The sequence below is a fragment of the Talpa occidentalis genome, unplaced genomic scaffold (genome assembly GCF_014898055.3).
Source record: "Talpa occidentalis isolate TD23 unplaced genomic scaffold, MPIMG_talOcc4v2.1 talOcc4.6, whole genome shotgun sequence".
Classification (NCBI taxonomy): domain Eukaryota; kingdom Metazoa; phylum Chordata; class Mammalia; order Eulipotyphla; family Talpidae; genus Talpa; species Talpa occidentalis.
This window is the reverse complement of record NW_023604972.1, coordinates 66,073,074-66,091,468: the sequence shown is the minus strand read 5'-3', so window position 1 is coordinate 66,091,468 and position 18,395 is coordinate 66,073,074. Positions and strand designations below refer to the sequence as shown.

Here is an 18,395-nt window from a genome sequence, read left to right as displayed (position 1 = left end):
CACCAGTCAGTGTCTGCCTGTATGGGCAGGACTGGACACTGAGCAGGTTTTCTATGATCCAGCAGACCGGGTAAAGGAGGAGTCAGAGTCCTCAGTGGCTTTTGCAGGTGTTTTATTTAGATTTACCAGGCATGTGGCAGGCAGGGGTCCTGGGGGGCCAGGAGGCTGGCAGTCCTCCCAGCCCCCAGCAAGTCTTCACTCTATCTGGGCTCTCTGGTGTTCTGCTTCTCTTCTCTCGGCTTCTCTTTTTCTCAGCTTCTACTGGCGTCCCTGTGACACCGCCCTTAAAAGTCCAGTGTTAGCCCAGGTGAATTCCATCTACCTACGCCCACACCCTACTCCAGGTACCCACCATCAGGCATGCATTCAGGACCGCAGGGATCCATCATCTATCCTAATGGCGGGAGGGCAGAAAAGCCTGCTACCTTTTACCTTACCCTACAATCCACCCCCTCAGGGTTTTCTGCCAGACAGTCTATACAAGTCATATATATGTTTTTCTTGGCAATAGAACACTGCAGCCATGGCCCACAAAAACAAATAATGTACATCACAGTAGAACAACAAAATACATAAAATACAACAGAACACAAATATTTCCAGGCAGGGCAGCAACCTAGTGGCAAAAGACAATTATTGGCACCAGCAGGTGATCCATCAAATCTGCTGCCGAAGGCACTGCTCATACGAGGGAGGGAACCACTCACGGCATCTATTGGAGCCGTCAGGCTTCCTGGCCTTCTCTGGCTGTAGTCTCCGCTACAAGCCACACGCTGCATCCACCCCCAGGATGCACTCACTCTTGAACTGGTGATTCTATTCTACTGTTGGGGGTAATCGCCAACCCTCAGGGTTTCTGTCTGCAGTCGCCCCAACACTCGGCTTTCAAAGCCACCAATGCGACACGCAGACCCCTGCACTCAGGCCAACCCACTGCACAAGCACATGGGTCGGGGATCCAAACTCTACAAGCACATGCGGCCTCTCTGGATCCCCTCTTCAGCTTGGGCTCCACCCCAAGCCATGTTCCCCACCCACCCCCCAAGGACGGCTTCCTCAGCTCCTCACCCTCACTTGAGAATGAGCAGGGTATAGGGTAAAGAAAATGTCAGGCTTTTCTGCCCTCCCGCCATCAGGATAGATGATGGATCCTTGTCCTGAATGCATGCCTGATGGCGGGCACCTGGAGTAAGGTGTGGGCATAGGTAGATGGGATTCACCTGGGCTGAGACTGTGCTTTTAAGGGCGGCGTCACGGGAACGCCAGCAGCAGCAGTAGTAGCAGCAGCAGAAGCCGAAGCAGAAGCCGAAAGAGAAGCCGAGAAGCAGCAGAACGAACGCCAGAGAGCCCAGATAGAGTAAAGAATTGCTGGGGGCCTGGGAGGCCTGCCAGCCTCCCAGCCCCCCAGCCAGCACCCCTGCCTGCCATATGCCTGGTGAACCCCAATAAAAGACCTGCAAAAACCCACTGAGGACTCTGACTCCTCCTTTACCCGGTCTGCATGGGATCAGAAAACCTGCACTGTGGCCATTCCTGATTTTACATAGGGCATTACCCACAGGTGATTTTATGTGATTCACTGGCCTTCCTCAGCTTACTTAGTGCTTAACAGCCACTTAGGGCTTCCCAAACTTAGTACCAGCTTTTGCTTTCTCAGTTGGCTTTTCCTCTGCCTAGCTGCTGGGCAATACACAGGCTGCTTTTGGCCATCAAGGCCCCCTGGCCACCCACAGATTCCCATCTCCTGGGGTGTACAAACAGTTCTCCCCCAGGGTCCCCAGAACAACATTAGCTTGCCAAAGTTCCTCCGCCTTCTGGTGGGATTGTCAGTACAAGTCCATTAGTCCAAGTCCATTGGCTTTTCCCTTTATTAGCACTGGCAAGCTCTGAATCATGGTCCTCTTTCTTTCCCCAACGATTCTGCTGCCTCGGCGATCTCGGGCTGGTCCTCTCGGGTGTCTCCTGCAGGCGAGGTCTCGTCCTGCAGCTCCTGGACCTTGTTCATCTCCTCTGCCACCATGATGCCTCCAGCGTTGTCACAGGCAAACACGGTCTGTTACTCCTTAGTCCCTCCAGGTCTTTGGAGGGCTCCATACCCGTCTGCTTGGATCATCTTGCTGACTTACGCCAATTGTATGAGCAGGACTGGACACTGAGCAGGTTTTGTATGATCCAGCAGACTGGGTAAAGAAGAAATCAGAATCCTCAGTGGCTTTTGCAGGTGTTTTATTTAGATTTACCAGGCATATGGCAGGCAGGGGTGCTGGGGGGCCGGGAGGCTGGCAGTCCTCCCAGCTCCAGCAAATCCTCACTCTATCTGGGCTCTCTGGCCTTCTCTCTGTTCTCTTGGCTTCTCTTTTTCTCAGCTTCTACTGGAGTCCCCATGACGCTGCCCTTAAAAGCCCAGTCTTAGCCCAGGTGAATCCCATCTACCTACGCCCACACCCTACTCCAGGTGCCGGCCATCAGGCATGCATTCGGGACCACAGGGTTCTGTCATCTATCCTAATGGCGGGAGGGCAGAAAAGCCTGATACCTTTTACTCTACCCTACACTGCCCAAGTGTAGATTGTACTGTCAGGAATTCTTGGTGCCCAGAAGTTGCATGGGCTGCTCTAGAAGTGGGATGAACAGCTGCCCTCCCCTTAGAATTAACAGTTTCTCATAAGACTACCAAAGCTGTTTGTGCTCAAATGCAAGGCATTTGATATGGGTATAAATTTGATATGGGTATCACCTAATGATATGGGTATAAATCCCACAGAGACTGAATATGGAATAAAAACAAATCTTAGTCATAAATACCATGTGTACTCTGGATTTTTCCCAACAGGGAAGCTCTGCATTAGGTCAAGTTGAACTAATGCAGATAGTAATCCCATCTTCTGTCTTCTGTGGAAACTGACTGTACTATATTTCTGTAGAACATGACTTACACTATGGTAGATCATATTTCCATAGGTTGCACAATATCCCACATCCTATATGATTTTTTTTTTTTTTTTTGCTAAAAGAATTTGTATTACCTTCATTGAATCGGAACTAGTCCTATTGTTAGGGGGAAAGGATGGCCTGAGCAAATTCCATGCAGGCTTTGTGGACTCCACCCCCATTCCATGAAGACACTGGGAGCTACAAATCCCATGACCCCCAAAGGGAGGTTGCGAGGACTTGAGGGTGGAGTTAAGCAGCCATTTTTCTCTGTTTGTATTTTTAACCAGCCATGTGAGTGGGAGTAGCTCTGTCTTGGCCAGGTAGTGCTTGGTTTTGGCAGGTAATTTGGGATTGCAGGTCAGTGGAATGGATAGGACGCATTAAAGAATTTATCTCCCTCCTTTTCTCCCTGAGTTACTCATTTCCTCATTTCCCCTTTCCTTGTAAATAAACCTGTGATTAACCTTTTGTGTGTACCTGCATTTTAAGTCCCCTTTAAGCGCACAGGTGAGGACCCACAGTCAGGCAACTCGTTTTATATTGGAGTTGCTCTGTAACACTATGACTGCTTTGACCAATGAATGTGGAAGAAATAATAACGGACATTAAAAAAAAAAAAAACCTTGCAGTTTCTACTTTGACACCTCTAGGAAACCATTTACCATTTAAGAAGTCCTGAAACTATCATGCTATGAGGAATTTGTTAAAGAAAAAGTTACTCTGACGCATGTTAAAATGGTAAGAAAAACGGTTCAAGATTATTGCAATAAAGGAAAGAGATCAGTTCAATTCTGAATACAATAGATACACAGGAAATGTTTAACCAAAGTGCAGAATGAGGGTCAGTGGATGGAAAATTACTCTGGGTGGAGGGATTCTTGCTTAACAGGACATTTGTTGAAGGCAGACCAAGGGTTTATATATAAGAGGTGTGGGGTGATAGTGGGGTATCTCAACATCCATATTGGTATGAGCCAATTCCTATCATCTATCTATCCGTCTGCCTATCTATCTTGCCCCCACCCATTTTTTTTTTTTTTGAAAAGTGCCTTCTTTAGGATGTGGCACAGTGGGTTCAGAACAAGTCAGACCAGTCACAAGCCACCATGCCATCCGAGGATTCTGGGACCAGAAAAGCATGCTGTACACTGAAAGACTGCACTTTTCTATAATTAATTATGCCTCATTTGTTCCAACTTATGCTTTTTTGTGCCTATGAACAATTACCTTCTTCCAGGTATAGGGGGACATTCCAAAGATTTATGAACAGCCCTGACCACCATGTACCCTTGTAGTTAAACAAATAGGGTTTTATAGTTTTAAAAGACAGGATTTCCCCCTTGTGTGCAGTGATAGTTGACCTGGTGGCTTAAGTTTGGAAAGTGCCTTATGACAACTGAAGGGTCTTTGCAGAAAATTTATTTACAGAATTATGTCATAGTTAAGAGAGTGGATGCTCTTGGGTCTGGGTGTGTACACCCGTTGAAGAATAACAGCCACCATACCAAACATGAGAGCAAGCAAGTGTGGGTATTGAAGCAAACAGAAAGAACTCCTGATGATGGGGGGGTGTGGGGGTGTCTATGAGAGGATGCCAGTTTTACTCCAGTCCTGTTTATGACTATATACTGTTAGACTTGCTGTTGCCCCATGTGCCAGACTATTGATTAGGCACTACTTGTCCAGGAAGTTTCTGGTGGTCGTTTTTTTGTGTTCCCTACTTATCCTGTAACCTGATCTTACTCTAGGTGGTGGCTAGCTCAGCAACATTTCAATAAAACACTTCTGTTTTCCTGGAAGCTGTTTTGTTTCCTCTGTTCCTATATTGTTTAAAATCACCGTCCCAAATCTCATCCTTTCCCGTTCTCCAAGTTGTCCTGGCCTCAGTTCCTCTCACTACTCTATTTTTTAAGAGTCATTTACATTTTGTAATCTAACAACAGATTTAAAGTAATTTTACCTGACGCAATGAATTTGGTTTTGTGTTATTTAATCGTTATGAACAGCCCTGACCACCATGAAATCTTGGAGCACAAATATGTTCATCCTGCTTACTGAAAAACAATTAAAGTGTATTTACCTGAAGTTAGCAAATGCTGAAAGAGTGCTTTGCAATTTACCTAAGTATGCAAAAACATTTAAGTTTAGGGCAGAAGGTATTCTTCAGAAGTTTAAAGCTGGTAGTCTAAATTATCGATGTATATACAGCACACCGATATATGTACAGCGCAGCCACTAATTTTTTAGTTCCATCACTATAAATCCCACTTTGCCAAGTTAAAAGCAAGCAGCAGGGCCCAGGAGCCAGGAAAGCTTCAACACAATGGACATCTCCTCGCAGAATCTGTTATAGTGTTATAGAACAGGGAAAGGGGCAGCCCAAACCCCGCAAACCTGCCTATTTTAAATGGGTTCTGCCATCCGCCGCATCAACACAAAACATAGGAGACTTTAATGGGAAGGAACTTTAATAAAACTAGGAAACAATACAGGTAAGGCAAAGAGTCTAGTTTCTAAATGAAGCACCCAAAGTTACCCGTCCCCTCGTGGGTAAAACTCCATCCATATGGGATCGGCCCAGAACAAGGCCCCAAAGTCTACCACAAGTCTAAAACATCTTCCAGTGGGGACCCACAGAAAAGGGTCACAAACAACCAGACAAGCCCGGAAGGAAAAGAGCAAAATCAACATCAAGATAAAAGCTGCCATTGTCACCTCCCCACAGGTCTCACCCACATCTGTGTCACCCAGTCCACGACCAAAAGACAAGCGCAGTTTCTTTACATGTCTCTAGGCTCCATGCGCCTCCTCCAGGTCTCCTGGCTCCATCCTGCTTCCTTCCTTCCTCAGTCTCTTCTGCCGCTTCTCCTCTTCCTGCTCAGCTCCACCCTCCCTTGGGTGGGGCAGGGAACCTCCCCCTTTCCTGGGGACCACCCTGTTACAATAGGACAGGGAGAGGGGCAGCCCAAACCCCGCAAACCTGCCTATTCTAAATGGGTTCGGCCATCCGCCGCATCAACACAAAACACATGAGACTAATGGGAAGGATCTTTAATAAAACTAGGAAACAATACAGGAAAGGCAAAGAGTCTAGTTTCTAAATGAAGCACCCAAAGTTACCCGTCCCCTCGTGCGTAAAAGTCCCTCCATATGGGATTGGCCCAGAGCAAGGCCCCAAAGCCTGCCACAAGTCTAAAGCACCTTCCAGTGGGGACCCACAGAAAAGAGTCAGAAACAACCAGACAAGCCCGGAAGGAAAAGAGCAAAATCAACATCAAGATAAAAGCTGCCACTGTCACCTCCCCACGGGTCTCACCCACATCTGTGTCACCCCGTCCACTACCACAAGACAAGCGCAGTTTCTTCACGTGTCTCTAGGCTCCATGCGCCTCCTCCAGGTCTCCTGGCTCCATCCTGCTTCCTTCCTCAGTCTCTTCTGCAGCTTCTCCTCTTCCTGCTCAGCTCCACCCTCCCTTGGGTGGGGCAGGGAACCTGGAACTTCCCCCTTTCCTGGGGACCACCCTGTTACAATCCCCCCTTTTAATTTTTATTCCACCATATCCTCCAGGTCTCCTGGCTCCATCCTGCTTCCTTCCTCAGTCTCTTCTGCAGCTTCTCCTCTTCCTGCTCAGCTCCACCCTCCCTTGGGTGGGGCAGGGAACCTGGAACTTCCCCCTTTCCTGCGGACCACCCTGTTACAGTTCTACTACCGCGTGACGTGCGGGACGACGCAGACGCGCTGCCCCGGCCACGAGGAGCGGCACTAGCCTAGCTCCGTAGGAAACTGGCAAACAGCCTGAAACTCGAACTCGACTTTAGGTCTCACGGACCCAAAACGTGCTCGCCCACGGATCTGAACAGGGGAGGGGTCAGTTTTCTCCTCGCGAGAGGAGAGGGGCCCAACGCCACGTCAGAACCAGCGACGGCGCCGAGCGACAGGTGTCGGGACAAACGGGCGGCGAGGGGCGGGCTGACGCGGCCCGTGCGGGGGAGGGACTTCCGCCGGAAGCGGCGTCTGGGACCTCTCGGAGCCGAGTACCAGCCGCTTTTCTCACGTTCCGGGGTCCGCGCGCCGAGTGCGCCGCCGGGACGATGGCCTGCGCGTCGGCGCGCTCCCCGGCCGACCAGGACAGGTGGGTCCTGAGGCGGGTAAGGGGTTGGCAGCTGCCGCGGGGCTAGGCCCCCCCCCAGGGCTCCCCGCGGGGCTCGGCCCCGGCGCTGGTGCCTACCCGAGGGTCCCGGCATTCTAGATAAGTTGCTCGTCGCGTACCTGTCTGTGAGACAAAGGACTTTGGTCTAAGTGGCCAGGGCTATTAAGCAACAGAATGACAAAGTGGGAAATCTGTTCTTTTTCATTTTTTGTTATGTCTGTGCTGCTTTGGGTTCTTTAAAAATCCCTAATACCTTTGTCGCCGTACTTTCTGCTTGGGAGAAAGGGCCTCGCCCTCAGCAACTGTTGACAGGCGGTTCTGTCGCGCTAAATACGACTTTTTTTGTTTTAACCTTCTCTTAACAGGTGATTTTTTTTCATTCAAAGTAGTAAAGTTTCCTTTTTAAGTAAGTTACATAAAAGGTTACATTAAAAAGTTAAACAAATAATAGTATAGATGGGTTAACAATCGTGATGAAGATGAATGATGAGATTTTGAAATACTGTCCCGGTGATACCAGCTGTGCTTTTTATTGTGGCAGGTTCATTTGCATCTATCCTGCTTACTTAAATAACAAGAAGACCATCGCGGAAGGGAGGCGAATCCCCATAAGTAAGGTAAGTCGGTGGCAGGTACTTCTTTGGCAGGGTTGGGAAAAGTTGTAATGTTAAGGCCACAGTAACTTTTAATGTGGGGGGCTTGAGGAGAGCAGCAGCTAAGAATTGAGGTGCTCTCTTAATGATGGTGAAACCAGAAAGACACGTCATAGCTACAGGAATTTTTCCAAGTAGTGCTTTATGAAACTGTTTGAAAGAAAGGGGTGGGAGGTGAAGGGCTTGCATATTTTTTTAAATCAAGATTTTGGTAGTCTTCTCCTTGATAAAGGAAGCCAACATGGCATTGTACAATATAATATCCAGAATGCAGTTGAAGTATTAAACAAGACTTGCAGAAAATTCAGACAAGTTTCATTGTTATAGTTCCATTATTTTTTTTTTAATTTTTTTGAGAGGGGTACAGTTATTTTAAAGTTAATGCTTTCTAAATTAGTGTATTACAGTTTTAAAAGGTAGGATTTTCCCTGTGTGCTGTGATAGTTGACTTGGTGGCTTAAGTTTGAAAAGTACTAATGCCAACTGCAGGGTTATTGTAGAAGTTACTTTGTTTTCAAAATTGAGGTCATATTGTAGGTTTTTGGTTGGTTTGGTTGTTAGATTTTTATCATTGAATTTACTCACAGTGTTAATTTTTGTACAGTGTTTGATTTCTCTACTCTGATGTTGTCCCCATAGTTCTCCCACCACCATAGAATAGACCCTGTGATCTGTCACCCCTGTTTCTTGTGCTCTTCTTCCCTCACTGTTTTCACCCCACTTCCCCTCCCCCACCCCTTTCCTGCTGTAGGCCTCAGATCTGCCAGTTCTTTTTTCTGGCCCTTAGTTCATTTTCTCTGTATTCCACATATAAGTGAAACCATCCCATGCCCTATTTGTGTGTGTGTGTGTGTGTGTGTGTGTGTGTGTTTCTAAAGATTTATTCATCCATGCATACAAGAACTGGGTACAGGCCAGAGGTGTGGGGGGTGAGAGGATTCAACAGAGACAGAGTGGGGAACAGAAAAGGCAGATTAACTTAAAGTACACTGCTAAGGGGAGCAGTGGGTGGATCAGGAGAGGTCTGCTACACTGCCATGTGAGTTGCCCCCATGGCCTACCAGGGGATCGAACTCCTGCCCCAGAGGCTGTGGACAGCCTCATAGGTTTCGTCCCAACTCCTTGCGCCACCAGGGGAGGCCCCTGCCCTAGTTTTTAAGAGTCATTTACATTTTGTAATCTAACAACAGATGTAAGGTAACTTTACCTGAACCAGGAATTTGTTATTTTTGTGTTATTTAATGTTTCCCAATTTGCTGCATAAATATGTAAAGGAAATTCTACTTTGCTGCTTCAGGGTAAAAGAGAAGACACTAAAGCAGTGATTCAGAATACTTGAAATTTAGCCGCTGTGAGGGAGACCTCTGGTAGCAAGTTCTTAAGATTTGGAGAATGAATTGTTTTTAACTTTACTGATGTAAAGTATACATACAGATACATAAATGTCAAGTATATACGTACACATGGGTAACTAGCACCCAAATTAAAAAAAAAAATTGCTAGCACCCAAGAAGATTCCGTTATGTTCCCTCTGGTTACTGTTCTCTGTATATATACTCACCCGAAAGGATAATCGCTGCCCTGGCTTCCAACAGTGGTTTCAGATGGCTTATATACTGTGTGCTTTTGTCTGTCTTTTCTCACTGAACTTTAAGCTTATGTGATTTCCCCACACTTTAGTGTAGTAATTCTTATTGCTCTGTCACAGCGTTGCTCAGCACCAGAAGCCTGACATTTTGAGTCAGATAAGTGTTTCTTGTGGGAGTTACCTTGTACATTTTAGGATGTTTAGAAGAATTCATGGCCTCAACCCACCAGTTGCTAGTGCCCTACCCTACCCAGGTTATAACAATCAAAAATGACTCTTAAGCATTCCCAGATGTCTTTTAGGGCACAAAATTGCCTTACTGAAAAGCACTGCTCTGTAGTATTTCATTGCGTTAGCATACCATAATTCATACTACTGTTCATGTATAATTAAGTTGTTTCTGGTTTGGGGCTATTAAAAATACTGCTGCTGTGAACATTTTTGAACTTTAGTGAATGAATTTTTGAATTTTACTGATAGATCCTAGAGTAGAATTACAGGCCCATAAGAAATGCAAGTATTTGGCTTTAGTAGTTTCTTCCAGATTTCTAAAGTGGTCGTTTAATCAATATTCCTTGAAAATCTACTGTTTTACAAGCAGCAAGTCAGGTGCTGCTAAATATACGGGTGAACAAAACAGTCCTTGCCCTTGTGAAATTTATGTTCTGTTTTAAGGGAGTGGCCACAGAAGTATGAATCATTGTTATTCCTAGGAATTTTTAAAATTACAATTAAAACAACTGTACCTAGTGAAAGAGAAAGCCTAGGATTTTAACATGTGTTTTGGTGTTGGTATTTTAAGTGATTTACACAATATAGCAGTATCCACTTTAAGCTGTAGTGTTTTTATTTTAACTATTCAGGCTGTTGAAAATCCCACAGCTACAGAGATTCAAGATGTATGCTCAGCAGTTGGACTTAATGTATTTCTTGAGGTATGATGTGGTTCTTTTTTCACTGTTTTCCATGCATATCTTATTGGGATAATTTTCAATTTTCTTAAAACTTTTTATTCTTATTTTTGTTAGAAAAATAAAATGTATTCCAGAGAATGGAATCGTGATGTTCAATACAGGGGCAGAGTCCGGGTCCAGCTCAAGCAAGAAGATGGCAGCCTGTGTCTTGTACAGTTTCCATCACGTGAGCTTTTTTTGATGAACAAATACACAATTTGGGGATAGGTTATTCCTCTGTACTGCAGAAAAGGCTCTGAAATTGATTTTGAAAGGTAAAAATATAATATGCATTCTATAAAGACTATTGATGGAAAGTGGTAAACAGTGGGCCTCCCTGTTGGTGCAGGCTGTTGAACGCAGTGCTGTGAAGCTGTCTGCAGCCTCTGCAGTGCCAGTTTGATTCCCGCCAGGAGATACCCACATGGCGAGCAGACCTCTCCTGTCTTGTCTGCTGCTCCCCTCAGCAGTGTATTTCGGTTGGTCAGCCTGTTCTGTTCCCCACTCTGTCTCTGGTGAATCCTCTCACCCTCCCACACATTTGGCCTGTACCCCGGTTCTTGTATAAATAAATAAATAAATCTTTAAAAAAAAAAAAGGTAAACAGTGGCTCTAACTTCTTTTAAGAACCTCTTTGAGATTGTGATAAATTTTAATGATCTGTCCAAAAAAAGTTTTACAAACACTTTATAATCTGCTGGAAATGCATCATTGCTTCCAGTTTAGTGATATAAAATTATTAATTAATCAGATGTTAGCTGCCATTCAGATTCTAGAGACCCTTGAGGTCTGTGTTAATAATTTCTATGATTAATCTAAAAAGCCACATTGAAAAAAGCAAGAGGTATATACATTGTATGGGATCTCTTAGGTAAATTTGAATACAAAATACCACTACTTATTGATAAATGTGTAATGTAATATTCTGTACTGATATTTTGTGTGTGTGTATATGGATGTGTATCCATATATACATATATAGCACATATATATCCATATACACACACATATATAAAATGCTTTTGCAATGATTAGAAGAAAATAGCCAATCTTTAATTAATCTATCAGAGTGCAGGGTGTATAGAGATGGTCAGGGAGGACTATAGCCTTATATTTAGTGCTTTATTTCTTAAATAACCATAACCAATAAAATTGACATTTGAGTTCTAAAATTTTAATTCTAGGTATTGGGAAGATAAGTTTTTATGTGTTAATCTTTTCAGAATTTATTTCAAAAAGCATTTTAATTTTTTTTTTTAATTTTTATACAAGAACCGTGGTACAGACCAGAGGTGCAGGAGGTGAGAGGACTCATCAGAGACAGAGTGGGGAACAGAACAGCCAGATTGACTGAAACACACTGCTGAAGGGAGCAGTGGGTGAGTCAGGAGAAGTCTGCTGTGCCATATGGGTAGCTCCCTGGCCGGTGCATTGAACTCTTGCTGCAGTGGCTGTGGATTGCCTCAGAGGTTGCATTTTAACCCCTGCACCACGAGGGAACCCAAGCATTTGAATTTTTTAAAATAAGATTTTTTTCCCTTTACACAAAGACCCCAAATGGACAATTTAATTTTTTGACAACTCAGTTGTTTTTTGAATTAAAGATTGGTTTTTATATAAAATAAATAAAATAACCATAGAAATTACAGTTGAAGATATATTTCACGTTTCCACTAAGAAAATAGTAAAATGAAAAGAGCCAAGAGCAAGGTGTTTTAAGATAAAGATGGTAACTACTGGAGCTGGAAGAGGCTCTTGGTACAGAACACGTGCCTATATACATAAATCACCTAAACATTTGAGTAAAATATTTTGTACCTTAATCTTTTGTACCTTAAAATCTTTTGTACCTTAATTGGGTTTTGTTAGAAGTTTGAGAAGGCATGTTTCTATAGCTTAAGGTGTGATATTCTGACTCTTGTTTCCAGCTTGAGATATATTGAGATATATTCTCCTTTGATGCTCAGGTCAAGTTCAATTTTGGACCAAGGCCAACATTTTTGTTTTCAATTTAATGTTTTACATTTTGATTTTGTTCTTTTAAATACTAAGCCTAATTTCTGATTCTTAGGTAAGTCAGTAATGTTGTATGCAGCAGAAATGATACCTAAATTAAAAACAAGGACACAAAAAACAGGAGGTGGTGACCAAACTCTGCAGCAAGGAGAGGGGAGTAAGAAAGGAAAAGGAAAGAAGAAGAAGTGACTGGGTCTGAGTTTCAAGTATGTGATACTACTGTAAGAAATATGAACAGAGGCATCTGGAACAAGCAGCTGTTTATTTCCATCATTTTTCTGCACTATGAACATTTCTGCCTCCCAACTTCAGCCTCAGAGTTGACAAAGAAATTTACATCTAAAGTTTGCATCTGATTCTTATGCTGTGTAAAAGAAAATGTTAATTGCCTTCCATAGAGTTTTTGTGGAAGAAAGAAGCATATTTTTAAATGAACATGGACTCTACCATAAGTTACTGTCCTCTATGTAAACATATTTTAGATCGATAAGTTTGGTAAGATTTTAATTACACATTTTGTTAACCTTTTAAGTTAAATAAAATTCGAAACTGACTTGTAGCTTCTGCTTGTGAACTCATTAATGTCAGTAGAGGACATAAGAATAAAATGAGTAGTGCAAGGTTAAGTGTGAAATTATAGGAATTTTTAGATCCTTTTGGAAGACTATGAGTAGCTTGTAGATCATAATTTATAGTCAGTTGCTATATCCAAATTGTGCAATTAGTTTTTTGACATACAGAATGCCCTGGAGGCAGCTCTTTCTGCCTGCTTGAGTCTCTGCAAGCATCCTTTCCTTTTTTTTTTTTTTTTTCAGTTTTTTTTAAGATTTATTTATTCAAGCACTGGGTACAGTCAGAAATGTGGGAGGGTGAGAGAATTCGCCAGAACGGGGAGCAGAACAGGCAGAAGGACCGAAGTACACTGCTGAGGGGAGCAGCGGGTGCAGCAGGAGAGGTCTGCACGCCATGTGGGACCCTTGTCAGTGGCCGGGGATCGAACCGGTGCTGCAGAGGCTGTGGGCAGCTTCGCAGCCCAGCGCTCAACCACTGCGCCACCAGGGAGGCCCATCCTTTCCTTTTTTTAATAATAATAATTTTTTTAATAAAAATAAGCCAGCCATTTGTATATGGGAAAAAAAAGTCCTGGAGTTTAGGCTTTAGATTTGCTTATTTTATAGACTTGACAACATTATCTTAATTGCAATTCTAAGATTATACACTATTTTTCAAGAAACTAAATTGGATTGGAGAGTAACTTTATTCCGAAGGACTATTCTGAAAATGCTGATTTTGTGTAAAAATTTACTGGGATCCTTACCCAGCCATGTGTTTTTGGCTAATGAACTTTACTTGTAGAATTGCATTGTCTGACTCCATGTGCTTCGGCTAGTAGGTTATTTCTCGGGAATTTAAATCTCAAGTATGGATGGTGATGGGAGCAAAGATTCCTAATAATTTACAAATTTGAACTTATAATTCCTGAGGCCTGCTTTAGCTTGTCTGTGAATTCTGTGAGTTACCTCACTTTCAAGTAAATCTCATTTAAGTTTTTATTGCCTGAGACTGAACAATTTCAGTTGGTTGAAAAATAAACCCACAGTTTCAGTGACCCATTGATGTGCAGGAGGAAGTATTGGAATTCCTGTTTTTTTCCTTAATAATTTCTGTTAATGTACTTTACAGTGATGAACAAAAGTCAAATATCTAAGTAGCTATATCATGAATAAATATTGGGATGATATGTGCAAAACAGACCCCTGCACTAGTTAATTTTGGAATAATATGAAATCTACAGATTATAACTGTTGGTTCAGCTGTCACTGATGTCCTCATGTATCTGTATATTTCACTGTTCTTGGCATGTTCCTAACATTCTTATGATTGTTGTCTCAAGCTTGTAAAAGGACTGACAGACACAATATCAAATATACCAGCAGTGTTAAAGGCAGAAAGAAAAGATAGCTGTGCCAGCCTCTTCTGTCCTTCAATAGGAAAGTCAGTTTTCTCAAAATCCCTCTCAGCTGACTGTCACTGTAGAAAATTGTGACACCTGTCCATCTTTGGCTGTGAGGGAGGCTGGGAGACTGAATATGTAGCTTTTTCAGTCCTGATAATAAAGACAACCAAAGAAGAAGGTAGTAGAGTATGGCAGTGGGGGTAGCCAAATAAAAGATACGTTACAAAAAGGCAACTGGAGTCTAAAATTGTTTTAGTTATGGGCAGTAGGATTGTCAGAAAAAGTTTCTGAACAATTACTGTAACATTATATTGCTGTTTCACATTTATTGTAGTTAGCACATAATGAATTTTTCATTAATCAAAAACAGTCCTGGCCTCTCCTGGGAGCTTGAGAAAAACGCAGAATCTCTATAGATGCAGGCCAGAATTTGAAGGCATGTAACAAAATTCCCAAGTGATTCTTACGCATAAGTTTGAGAAACACTGAAGTGTGCTTTAGTTATTTTTCTTTTCTGTACTTATGTTTTCCTCAAGCTAGTTCTTGGTTTTTTTTTTGTTTTTTTTTTTTTTTAATAGAGGCATGTTTTATTTATTTGTTTGTTAGTTTATACGTGCACTGGGTACAGTCAGAAGCGCAGGAGGGTAAGAGGATTCACCAGAGCTAGAGCGGGGAGCAGAGCAGGCAGAAGGACCGAAGTACACTGCTGAGGGGAGCAGCGGGCTGCAGGAGAGGTCTGCACGCCATGCGGGGCCCTCCTCCGGTGGCCGGGGAGCAGCCGGATATCGAACCCACGCCGCAGAGGCCTCGGGCAGCTTCGCAACCCAGCGCTCAACCGCTGCGCCACCGGGGAGGCCCAAGCTAGTTCTTGTTTTATCTGCTTAGTTTTCTGAATGTCATGAAATATTTTTTTTAAATATGACTAACAAATATTTCAATTGTCAAAATGTCCTTTGATAAAGTTTATTCATGTCAGGTAGTTTATTTCATCTTTTCAAAAAATCTCTTCTGGGGCCTTTTTATCTGACTATTCTTTTGTTTGCACTTTAGACCTAGTGCACAACTTAATTCCAGATTCTCTTCACCATTTGGAGTTTGACTCATTTCGTCACTTTGCTGTTTGGGATAGTCTCTTTTCCTGTATCCTTTGTATGCCTCTTTCTTGGTTTCTTCCTTGTTTTGTGTATGCCATCTTGAGATCTTACTGAGACAAATGCAAGGAAGGTAACTGTTCTTAAATCTTACATGTCTAAATGTCATCATTGTACCATTACACTGTCCTGTGCCCTGAGCTGCAGGGATAGGCTCACCACCCAAGACCCTGAACTGGGATAGGCAAGTTAGAAAATGAATTAATGAATGAGTAAGATTGTTTATATTAGAAATGTTTTTGGTCTTTGAAAGTTCATGACCAGAAACTAGCATAGTAAGTGAACTTTATTTTTTTTTTAAGATTTATTTATTTATGCATACAAGAGCTTGGGTACAGGCCAGAGGTGTGGAGGGTGAGAGGATTCACAAGAGACAGAGTGAGGAGCACAACAGGCAGACTGACCGAAGTACGCTGCTGAGGGGAGCAGCGGGTGAGTCAGGAGAGGTCCGTTGTGCCATGTGGGTTGCTCCCTGGCTGGCTGGGGATTGAACTTGTGCTGCAGAGGCTATGGACAGCTTCAAGTCACAATTTCCAAGAATCTTTTATAGCATTCTATTCATATTTCACAGATGTAATTTATTTTTTAGAGGGTATGGTTTGTATTTTGTTTCCAAGTTCACTTTTTTATGTTTTTATCTTGATCCCTGTCATACCAAGTGAATATCCTTAGATTGATGAGGGTTTTGTTTGTTTGTTTTAAATTAATGACATATCATTTTACATACTTGTTTGTCTTTTCACGATACAGAATTTCTCCTTCAGGCGTGGTCACCATAGTTTTCCCACCACCAAAGCACCTATTGCCCTCCACCATAGTCCATTGTGCGCTCTTCTCCCATTTTCTCTTCTCCCACTCTCCCTTCCTTCTCCCTCCCTTGTATGCCTCAGATCTATGGTCAGCCTTAAAGGAGCTGTTTTATAGTTTAATCCTTTGTTTTTTCTATATTCCATATATGAGTGAAACCATCCAATATATATCTTTTGCCTTCTGACTCATTTCACTTAGGATATTCCTTCCAACTCCATCCTTGTTGCTGCAAAAAGCATTTGAGTTTATCTTTTTTGATGACTGAGTAGTATTCTGTTGAATGTATACACCATATCTTCTTGATCTACTCATCTGTTGTGTGACATTTGGATTGTTTCCATATCTTAACTGTAGTAAATAGTGCAGCAATAAACACAGGAGTGCAGGTTTCCTTTCAAATTAGTGTTTTTGTGTTCTTTGGGTAGATAACCTAGGAGTGGAATTGTTGGGTCATATGGTAGATCCATTTTTTGGGAATCCCCAAACTTCTTTCCATAGTGGCTGGGTCAGTCTACGTTCCCACCAACAGTTTAGAAGAGTTCTTTTTTCTTCACACCCTTGCCAGTATTTGTTGTTTCTGTAACTTGGGTTTTGTTTTTTGTTTTTTTTCTTTATAATGGGGACCTTTCTCACAGGTGTGAGGTAGTATCTCATTGTGGTTTTCCAGGGTTTTCATTATAAATGGACACTGGACCAGTTTGCACTCTTACTAGCAATGTAGGAGAGTTACTTTTTCACTGCATCCTTGCCAACGTTCGTTTTGCTTGTTTTTTTTATATGTGCCATTCTTACTGGTGTAAGGTGATATCTCAGTGTGGTTTTGATTTGCATTTCTCTGATGATAAGGGATGTTGAACATTTTTTCATATGCCTGTTGGCCATTTGCATTTCCTCTTTGGAGAAATGTCTTTTGAGTTCTGCCCATTTCTTGACTGGATCATTTATTTTGTTTTTGTTGAGCCGTGTGAGTTCTTTGTATATCTTTGTGATCAGTCCCTTATCAGTTGACTGGAGTGCAAAAATTTTTTTCCTAATAAGTAGGGTGTCTCTGTTTTGGTTAATATCTCTATGACTGTACAGAAGCATTTCAGTTTGATATAATCCCAGGTGTTTATCTTTGCCTTCACTATCACTGCTATGGGTGATGAATCTTTAAAGATGTTTCTGAGATGTATGTCATGTAGTGTTTTGCCTATATTTTCTTCTATATATTTTATGGTTTCAGGTCTTATGTCCAGTTCTTTTATCCATTTTGAATTGATTTTTGTGCATGGTGAGAGGTAGTGGTCTAGTTTCATTTTTTGCATGTTGGGGTCCAGTTTTCCCAGCACCATTTATTGAACAACCTGTCCATGTTCCATTGCATATTCTTTGCTCCTTTGTCAAAGATTAGTTGTTCATATAAGTGTGGCTTTATTTCTGGGCTCTTTATTCAGTTTCAGACTACTAAAAATGGAGCTACCATCCGATCCGGCAATTCCACTACTAGGGATCTACCCAAAGGACACAAAAACAGTGATTCAAAAGAGCACCTGTACACCTATGTTTATTGCAGCACTATTTACAATAGGTAAAAATTGAAAAAAGCCCAAAAATAGATGACTGGATCAAGAAGATGTGGTATATATATACACAATGGAATATTACTCAGCAATCAAAAAAGATAAACTCGTGCCATTCGCAGCAATGTGGATGCAGGTAGAAGGAATTATGCTCAGCGAAATAAGCCAGAAGGAAAAAAGAAAAATATCAGATGGTTTCAATTATAACAGGAATATAGGGGAACCAAATAAGACATCAGTATATAAAAAAAAAATAACAGTACAAAACACAACAAAGCAAAAACAGACAATTATAAATCAGAGACATACTTCGGGGAGGAGGAGGGAGAGGGGAGAGAGGGAGGGAGGGAGGAGCACAGGGGACTGTGGTGATGGTGCATGGGTGCCTTGGGGAAGGAAAATCTATGGGGCTCAATCTGAGGGGGTAGGGGAAAGCAAATATTGTCTAAAAAAATTTAACAATGATAAATGTTAAAATAAAAAATAAGAAATAAAAAAATAAAATATAGGTGAAACCAATAAATAAATAAATAAAATGGATGCTGAATCTTCTCAAGTGCTTTCTCAGCATCTGCTTATATGATCATATGCTTTTATCTTTTTGGTGATTATGTTGATTG

The 18,395-nt window shown here is 42.3% G+C and overlaps 1 protein-coding gene across 1 annotated transcript; it reads left to right on the top strand.

Annotated features, from left to right (window-relative positions):
• The first annotated feature begins 6,969 nt into the window (after positions 1 to 6,969).
• SRP19 (signal recognition particle 19) lies at positions 6,970 to 12,947 on the top strand. The gene is made up of 5 exons (XM_037530214.2): positions 6,970 to 7,067; positions 7,627 to 7,702; positions 10,190 to 10,261; positions 10,355 to 10,466; positions 12,351 to 12,947. The coding sequence occupies exons 1-5, from the start codon at positions 7,027 to 7,029 to the stop codon at positions 12,482 to 12,484; spliced, it is 435 nt and encodes a 144-aa protein (XP_037386111.1). The 5' UTR covers positions 6,970 to 7,026; the 3' UTR covers positions 12,485 to 12,947.
• The last annotated feature ends 5,448 nt before the right edge of the window (positions 12,948 to 18,395 follow it).

What these genes read in the sequence shown, in the direction of transcription:
- SRP19 (XM_037530214.2), top strand. Translation starts at nt 7,027, where the DNA reads ATGGCCTGCGCGTCGGCGCGCTCCCCGGCCGACCAGGACAG. An exon ending in TCCCCGGCCGACCAGGACAG is followed by an intron (nt 7,068 to 7,626) that starts GTGGGTCCTGAG and finishes TTATTGTGGCAG; the next exon opens with GTTCATTTGCATCTATCCTG. An exon ending in GACTTAATGTATTTCTTGAG is followed by an intron (nt 10,262 to 10,354) that starts GTATGATGTGGT and finishes TATTTTTGTTAG; the next exon opens with AAAAATAAAATGTATTCCAG.